Genomic DNA, 9,577 nt, shown 5'->3' on the forward strand with positions numbered 1-9,577 from the left:
ATATCCCCATATCTCCTCCCTCTTGCGGCTCCCTCCCATCCTCCCTATCCCACCCCTCTAGGTGGTCACAAAGCACCGAGCTGATCTCCCTGTGCTATGCGGCTGCTTCCCACTAGCCATCTGTTTTACATTTGGTAGTGTATATACGTCCATGCCACTCTCTCACTTTGTCCCAACTTACCCTTAGCCCTCCCCGTGTCCTCAAGTCCATTCTCTAGTAGGTCTGCGTCTTTATTCCTGTCTTGCCCCTAGGTTCTTCATGACCATTTTTTTTTTTTAGATTCCATATATATGTGTTAGCATACGGTATTTACTTTTCTCTTCCTGACTTACTTCACTCTGTATGACAGACTCTAGGTCCATCCACGTCACTACAAATAACTCAATTTCGTTTCTTTTTATGGCTGAGTAATATTCCATTGTATATATGTGCCACATCTTCTTTATCCATTCATCTATGACACTTGCTTTTAAACACAACTTTAGTTAAAAATTGTTTTTAATTACGAAACCACTTATTTTAAAATTTTTATTTATTTATTTGTTTATTTATTATTTTTGGCTGTGTCGGGTCTTTGTTGCTGCACGCGGGCTTTCTCTAGTTGCAGCGAGTGGGGGCTACTCTTCTGTTGCGGTGCGCAGGCTTCTCATTGCAGTGGTTTCTCTTGTTGTGGAGCATGGGCTCTAGGAGCGTGGGCTTCAGTAGTTGTGGCTCGTGGGCTCAGTAGTTGTGGCTCACGGGCTCAGTAGTTGTGGCTCACGGGCTCTAGAGCGCAGGCTCAGTAGTTGTGGCGCATGGGCATGGTTACTCCGCGGCACGTGGGATCTTCCCGGACCAGGGCTCGAACCCGTGTCCCCTGCATAAGCAGGCAGATTCTTAACCACTGTGCCACCAGGGAGGCCCCACTAAACCATTTATTTTGATTGGTGTTAAACTTACATTTTTCCTGACAACATGAATAATACAATTTTTTTTTTTTTTTTTTTTTTTTGCTAAGATGTAAACTAATTGAAAGCTCTGGAAAATTTCTGAGTTTTGATTGTCAAGGATTTTCTTTAATCATTATAAGTTGTTAGACATCATAAGAAGGTTCTTTCCAGCGACTAGACTGAGATGATCCTTTGAGGAAAAGGAACATTTTCTACTCTCTGTTCAGGTGTATGTGCTCGTCAGCTAATATCAGAGTGCTCTTTACTGAAGGTCTTTACTTCTAAAGTAAAGATAATTGATCTGTCAAAGGATAGTACAGTCATTTGGCCATTTCTCGGTCCAACATGGCAATGGTGATTTTTGAAGCGAAAGACTGCACATTTTATTAAAGGCACAGTCAGGCTTTCCCTTCTCCCAGCCTCACTGCATCCAATACCAGAAGGAAAGTCCAGCCTGTTTGTGAGGGCTCAGAAGTATGTCCACTGAGCCATTTGTTCTAAGTGCTCTAAATAGTCAATATTTGCGATTGCTCTCTGTAAAGGTTTGCACGTTTTCCTGCAGTCCCAGGCCAGTCTTGCGTAAGCAGCAGCTTAATCCCGCTACAAATAGTCGGGCAACAGCAGGGCCCGGTGCTCAGTCTGTCCCTCGGTTTGTTTATTCCACTCTGGCAGCTGGCCACACTCCAGTGTGTGTGTGCTCTCTCTTCCCACTGGGGAAATGCACGTTTAAGCTGGCCCTCTTGTTTCAAGGTCTCTGCTTGCTTGCATGAAAGCCTTTTGCAATTTCGTAATGGTTGAGATGTGTAGCCTTTTGGAAAGTGACAGATTCCAGGGCTTGAGAACATTCACTTGTTTAGTTTGGGATTTGAGAAGCACACAGAGGGAATGCCTTTAGCGTAGCTCCAGCATTTGGAATATCAAGTAAAGAGGAAATGGGAATTTTTACAGGGTTCTAAGCAGTGTTACATGGGGCGTGTTCCTTTTCTGATGAAAAAATATAGATGAGCACTGTTTGTCCTATAAATTTCACCTTTTCTGTATTTATCATGGCTTTTTAAAAAACTATTGTTTTTTAGAAAATGTTGACAATTTCTGTACAGGTTCTGTAATCTCCCATCACCCATTTGAACTTGGAGAAATTCTTGAAATTGCAGGCATTTAGAGCAATTCATTTATGATATACAAAGGTAATGACAATTGTGTGACAAGTCAAGTTTGCAGGGACATCATTGGCAGAACTTACTGTGATGTGTTTCTCCCCCTTATTCTCCCAGAGCTTAGCAAAATGGAACTGGGCCAGGTAGGAATGCATATTTGTTTGATTGAGGTTTTTATTTTGAGACACTGATTGGTGTGTTTTAGGATCTGTGACATTTACCCCAAGAAAATAGCTTACCCTTTCTATATAGATTTTCTGAACGTCAAGGGTCCTACACGTGTCTTTATTGTCGCTCGGCACCTTGTGTTTTCATCTACGAAATACTGAGCGTTCCCATGCGTCAGGCACTGGGGGGGACCCAGAGATTAAGAAGAGGTGGTCTCTGCCCACAAGGAGCTCCCAGACTGGCAGGGGCGCCCAGGAACATAAGCCGATGATGATTAAACACTCGAGGAGAAATGTGGAAACGGAAGTGTGAATGAAGTGCATCAGGTTTCCCGAAAGATCTTATGCAGGACATTATTTCATACAGAAATAGATTACAATCCAATCACATAGGACTTTGCAAATTATATAACGTAGACCTAAAAGAATATACTTAACCACTGAAATCGTTACTCAGTTGTGTGGCCCAGTTGGTATACAGGCAGTTACTGTGGTAAACTATCAGACCGATGCTTACATTTGACAAGCTATGAATAAGCAAACTTGGTACTTTTATGTAATATGAGGAAGTTGCTCATGCCGAAAGCCAAAGGATAATTTAGTCACGTAAACCTGAGTGGGACCTTCGGCTGCTGGTGAGTCGCGTATTGTCCTCTGGGGACCTCTGCACTCCACGTGGCTGTGAACCAGAGTTGCCCCGGGCAGTTCCCATTTTGCTTAGGATGACAATGAGGACAGACATTCACAGGCTTACCTGGGTGAGGTTTAAGTCATTTCTGATAGAAAAGTTAGAACTTCATGCTTCATTCCCCAAGGGAGATGTTGAGGTGTGGGATTTATAGTCACTTGACTACGAATTTCATTTCTCATCATTGTGTCCTTTGATACACTGTCACAAATGCACTCTTTCCTTCTATTACATCCTCTAAATTGGTTTTGTTTGTGTATAGACTAATGACTTCTACATATTTTGTACCCATTACTAGATCGAATTGTCTTTTTATTTCTAATAGTTTTCTAACTCTATAGCCTCGTCATCGGCAAAAATGATTGTTTTACCTCTCATTTCTTTGTCTTGTCTTAATTGTACTTGCTGGTACAATAACAAACAGATTCTAACAGTCATATGGGAAAGAGAGGTTTTCAAAATAGCCAAGACCAGAAACAGAGCATGGAGGTTCGGAGACTGGGGAGGGTGAGAAGGTGGCAGCGAGGAAAGAATGGACTGTTGATGGTAAATGTTTACTGTTAAGTGGTGCTGGCGCAGCAGATGTCACACGTCCGCACAGACCTCCCGTTCCCCAGACCTGCTCCCCCCGCCGGCTTCCTCATCGCAGCGCTCGGCAGCTCCATCCTACACGCCCCGCCCAGAAACCTTACAGTCAACCTCCCGCCCGCCCACTTGGAAAAACAGCTTCATTGAGGTGTAACTGACATACAGTGATCTGTACACGTTCAAAGTGTGCAGTGCGGTCGGTTTTCACATGTGTCGATACCTGTGACACTGTGACCACAGTCGAGATTGTGAACATACCAGTCCCCAGCAAACGCTCTTGTCACTACAGGTGAGCTTCCGTTTTCCAGACAGTCACCCTTGTCTCCCTGCTCTCTCATCCCAGGCTGTCAGGCGAGCCTGCTGGGCTCGGCCTTCAGAAACCCGTCCAGCCTCCAAGCCTGGGGCCGTGCGTTGCTGCAGAGCCTTCCAGCTGGACCCTCTGATTCTCAGCTTGCTTCCTTCTAGTCTGTTCTCAACACGGCAGCCGAAGTGCTCCTTGTGAAATATCCCCCCCCAGATGCCAGCACTCCTCTCCTCAGCACTGTCCTGGCAGCCGCTCGCCTCCCCCGGGGTCAAAGCCCAAGGCCAAAGCCCAAGGCCCAAAGCCTCAGACCTCTGAGGCCTTGTGTGGCCCCCGCCCCACGCCTGACCTCTCTGACCTCCCGGCCTCCTCACCGGCGACTCCTTCTCACACACCCTGATCTGGCCACACTGGGCTCCTTGCTCAGCCTCAAGACACTCAAGCATCTGCTCGGTCGCCTCCCTCAAGCGCTCCCCCAAGAGTCACCTCCTCAGGCGGGCCACCCCGACCACCCTGTTGAGAGTGTAGCCAGCGTGTCCCCGTCCCTCTCCCCCTGCTCTCCTTTTCCGTAGTCCTCATCACCTTCCCCGTCCCACGTACCTCACGGGGTTGTCTTCGTTGTTTGTCTCCCCCTGCTGGAAGAGAAACACCATAAAAGTGGGCATTTGGGCCTCCTTTGTCCACTGACGGATCCTGAGCACCTAGAGCGGTGTCCGGCCCTCTGTGGGGCACATTCAGAGAAGAATGGGCGAAGGGTGCTAATGGGCAGTGCACAGCACTTACCGGGTGTCAGGTGCTCTACCAGGCTTTCCTGTTCTAATGCCAATATGCATTTTGGAAAAACCTTACATTCTGCAAAGTCATGCAGTAAAAAGAACAGGGACTTACAGGAGGGATGGGGCTAGGAGGTAGGAGGAGACCCCTTCAAACCCGTGCACCTCTGTAACCAGAGCACTGATGAAAGCAGCAATCAGGCCTTGGCAGCCCGTAGTGGGTTGAATGGTGGCCTCCAAAAGACACATCCACTTGGAACCTGTCAATGTGACCTTATTTGGAAAAAGGGTCTTTACGGATATAATTAAGTTCAGGATCTCAAAATGAGATCCTCCTGGATTTAGTCAGGCCCTAAATCCAATGATATGTGTCCTCATAAGAGAAGAGAGGAAGATCTGAAAGACAGACAGGATGAGGCCGTGTAAAAACAGAGAATGATTGGAGTGATGTGCCCACAAGCCAAGGAAACCTAGAGCTGCCAGAAGCTAGACGAGGCCAGGAAGGCGCCTCCCCTAGAGCCTGCAAAGGGAGTGTGGCCCTGTTGGGTTCCTGCCCCCTTCTCTGAGATGCAGGTCCTGGAGAGCATCTGCTTCTGATACAGACCATTCTCCTGACCAGTACAAGTCAGATCCAGGGTATAGCCTTCTTCATCAGCGTAGCGCCTTCGCAGCTTCCTTGTTGGTACTCGCAGCTTCAGCAGATAGCTTAATGCAGTGGAAAGCAGGACAGTTCTAGAAGCCACTAGCCATAAAGGAAGGCACTTCTGTAGACTTTCAACTTTTTTCTTAATGTCTTCATATATTGCTCAAGCTGTCTAGAAGCTTGCCCTTGCTCACTTCAGAACCTTAACATGTTGGCAAGGGAGTCGAGGGTCTGTTCTGTTGTATATTTTGGCCTGGGTGGTGATTACAGTAGTGTATATGTGTGCAAAGATTCATTGAGCTGAACATTTTTTAAAGATTTGTGTGCATTGCTGTATGTAGTTTCTATCTCAGTACAAAAGTTCAAACAATTAACATCCCAGGGATGTTAAATAAAAAAGTACCACGTATTAAATTGGTACTTAAATTGGTACCAGGGAGAATCTCATTGTGTTCTGGTGTAACTTCTACCTTTGTACTGCCATCAGTCGCCTATTTATCAATCAAAGACATCAGTGTTGTACCAGGACAGACTGTACTGACTAACTTCAGTCTCACAACAACCCTGTGGTCTGGGCTGGTTTTGTTCCCATTTGACAGAGAGGGAAATGGAGGCAGCCAGAGAGTTGTTACACAGCTGTTAAGAGGCAGGCTGGAGATTCACACTAGGCTGCCCGTCAGAGTCACTGCTTTCAGCCATGCACGTGAAAAGATGTGCTAAGGCAGAGTGATGCAAACTGAAGCTACCATGAGATACCATGTTACACTCATCAAATTGGCAAAAGCTCTTTCTCTTACGTTGCTAAGTTCTAATGAGGGTGTAGAGCTACAGGAGTCACCAGACGCCACTAGTGGGAGCATAAGGTCATCTCCCCACCTCAGAGGACAATTGGGCAGCATCTAGTAAAGTTGAAAAGACCATACTGTCCTCTCCAGCAGTTCCTTCCCCACCCACCAGGAAAATTCCTTCGAGAAACATTCACATACAAGTCTGAGGAGATGGGTCCGAAGATGGCCCAGCGTCGCTTATAATAGTGGGGAATATCCCACTATTGGGAATGGATAGATCGGCTGTGGTTTATTCATTCAACGAATTCAACTGGGATCCGCTTGAGAGAAATATTGTCGGATCACGATGTCGGTTGATAAGCACAGAATACCACCACTGGTGTCAATTTTCACCAAATAGAGAAGAATGGTGTATTTTGTTTCTGGATATTCATTGAGAGGAGAGGTGTCACAAGCCTGCTCGGGAGGGAAGGCTGCATGCCAACCTGAGAAGAGTTGTTGCCTCTGGGAGTGAAAGCGGGCAGCAGGGACGGGTGACACAGGAGCCCGGAGCTGTGCCTGGGTCGATGCACTGTACAAAGATGCTGGCGCATGTGTGTGGCTCTGTGTGCGTGAGTTATCTCTTGGTGGCAAATAGCTGGGTGTTTTTTTTATTGATCTTTGTGCTTTTCTGTATTTGTAAATGACGCAGTATTGAAGGAAGTGATGTGTGTTAACCCGCAAGGAGCGGGTTTGTTCAGAAAGCGGCAGCCGCAGCAGATGTGGGGCACAGGCGTGTCGTGGTGGCGGAAAAAGCGGGAACTCACATCTGTGCTTCTTTCCAGCAGCCCAGTCCGGTGGAGCAGCGTTACATGGAGCTCTTGGCCTTGCGCGACGAGTACATAAAGCGACTTGAGGAGCTGCAGCTCGCCAGCTCTCCCAAGCTTTCCGATCCCGCGACCTCCCCTTCGAGTCCTTCGCAAATGATGCGCCACGTGCAGACTCACTTCTAATAGAGGAAATAGCTGACTTTCATTCGGGGCCTCTGTACAGAGTAGGTTAAAATATTTGCCTCCATGTAGAACTTGAACTAACATAATCTCAAACTCTTGAACATGTGCCTTCTAGAATACATATTGCAAGAAAACTACAGTGTCTACACGGCAATTGGAAGAAAGGAGCCCAGATGGGGTTTTGGAAAATGCTGATACCTTCCAAAAGCAGGTTTTGAAAGATAATATTTAAATTATATTTACCTCTTCAGAAATACTCTGTGTCCAATATGTATTTTGTGGGCCTCATTGGAACGACAACATTCTTAACTAAAGGGCAAAAATATATATGTTTGTGAAATGGATTTACCTCGAACTGCTTATAGTAGTTGCTTAGGGTGATCTAAAAGGAACCCAAATGTGAAAGATGGGTGTTCCTGCCGAAACCAAATTGAGCTCAGCTTCCGAGGCAGAATCCACAAGCAAGGTGTTTAAATAATTGCCAAATTTCATACCATCGTAAGTGTGATGACTTAAGGACAAATAGCTGTGTAGATGAGCTTTCCATTGTTTTGAAATTTTGGAATATGAAGTATTTTCCCCAAGAGAAGCATATTTTTATATTTAAAAAAACCTGATAGGGCCCAGTTAAATGTGATTTGATTAGTTTTAACATTGCCAGTTCTGTTTCCTAAGTTCTTTCATGAGCTTGCCTAGAATTCTGACCCATTTTCAGGTGGTGGAAACCCCTTCTATAGCACTGTTTGAAGATGTCCGATGCATTATGCTGCTTATGTGAATGTTTTCGCAAACGTTGCTCTAGTCAAACTAGCTGATCTGCCGAAGTGTCGGGTTGACCATCTTTGAAATAAAAGCCGCAGATGTACATTTGTTGAGCGTATTCTTGAAAGTATGGTGTTTATGCATTTCAATTCCAATGGTGTTCGACGCCCCTCCCCACCCAGGCGTGCATAAAAACTGGTTCTACAGATTTTTACTTGAAGTACCCAGCGGTTTGCTTTTTCAGGTCTTTTTTTTTTTTTTTTTTTTTTTGTAGTATTAGATGCAATTTCAAATGCAGTTCTATTTGATATCTGAACTAATTCATTTAGTCAGTATATTTGTAAAAGTTAAGGCTACAGTTAAAAAACAATTAATGTGTTCTACAATGATTTGTAAAGGACTATTTATAGCTAATATGGTTTTGTTTTCAGTGAATTAAGAGAGATTAAATATATCTTTGTAAATTATTTTATGTCATAGCTTAATGGTCTACCAAATAAGACATCTCAAATGCAGTAGTATAAATGTATAAATTTTGTATGTATAAGAAATTTTTTAGACAGTCTCTTGCTTTTTGTAAACGCTGTAAATATTTCATAAATTAACAAAGTGTCACTCCATGAAAAGAAAAAAAGCTAATACTAATAGCTGAAAGGATTTTGTGAAATTTCATGACAGATGTTTCATGGCAATAATGACTAAAGACCTGCTGTAATAAATGTATTACCTAAACATTGCACTCTATTCCCAGGGCTGTAACTGTGTATGTGTCTTAAATGTGCATGTTGCCCATCTTACTTGCTTTTCCTGGATCTACTTCACATGCCCTTTATCTTACTAGCAACCTTGTATAGGGCTCTCCCCAGATCCCAACAATATTGGAAATTTAAGTACATTAACAATGCAGATTTTAAGCCACAGCTACCTTTATTTTATTTTTTTTTAATGTATTTTATTGAAGTATAGTTGATGTACGATGTTGTGTTAATTTCTGCTGTACAGCAAAGTGATTCAGTTATAAATATATATATATATATATATATATATATATATATATATATATTCTTTTTCATATTCTTTTCCATTATGGTTTATCATAGGATATTGAATATAGTTCCCTGTGCTACACAGTAGGACCTTGTTGTTTATCCATTCTATACGTAATAGTTTGAATCTGCTAATCCCAAACTCCCAATCCACCCCTCCCCCACCCCCTCTCCCCCTTGGCAACCACAAGCCTGTTCTCTATGTCAAGCCACAGCTGTCTTTATTAAAGTAGGGATAGCTTTCACAAAAGTGCTGGGCTGCGGAGACGCAAGACTCTCAGACTCCGGATGGAGAACACAGCAGTTGACATTAAGGGAGATTAAGAGACTGGTTGAAACAAGTCATACTCGATGTCTCTTTAGGTAAGAATTATTAAAAGTCTTCAAATGCGGCCAACTGGAAATTATCTACGTGTGTCCTAAGAATGCTAAATAGTTATACTAGTAAACTTACCATTTAAAAAAAAAATCCAAATAGGACTCTTAAAAGAGTAAGTATCTCTTTTAAAACTATGAGTATTTGAAATGCTCTCCAAGGTTCTTCTTCAGACACGGCTGTGTTTCACCCTCACTGCGCCCTCGTGGCCACGTGGTGTTCTATTATCCCTGTTTTTCAACCGTGGAGAGCATTGTTGCTGCAGGGGTTCATTGACTGGCCCAAAGTCCCAGAGCATTGAAACAAATGTATGCAGGCATCGAACTGAATTCTGCCTCTCTTGCATTCCCACTGAATAGCCTTAGC

General features: G+C 44.1%; 1 protein-coding gene across 2 annotated transcripts in view; it reads left to right on the forward strand.

Annotated features, from left to right (window-relative positions):
* The window catches only part of MTM1 (myotubularin 1), a 104,314-nt gene extending 96,118 nt beyond the window's left edge, over positions 1–8,196 (forward strand). The window contains exon 15 of one of the 2 annotated variants that reach the window (XM_068532983.1): positions 6,863–8,196. In XM_068532983.1, coding sequence (XP_068389084.1) covers positions 6,863–7,027 — 165 coding nt within the window. In that variant the 3' untranslated portion in view covers positions 7,028–8,196. Of the gene's footprint in view, positions 1–6,859 lie in introns of both variants that reach the window. The other variant, XM_068532982.1, reaches the window with a different exon arrangement.
* The last annotated feature ends 1,381 nt before the right edge of the window (positions 8,197–9,577 follow it).

Source organism: Eschrichtius robustus, chromosome X, assembly GCF_028021215.1.
Source record: "Eschrichtius robustus isolate mEscRob2 chromosome X, mEscRob2.pri, whole genome shotgun sequence".
NCBI lineage: Eukaryota > Metazoa > Chordata > Mammalia > Artiodactyla > Eschrichtiidae > Eschrichtius > Eschrichtius robustus.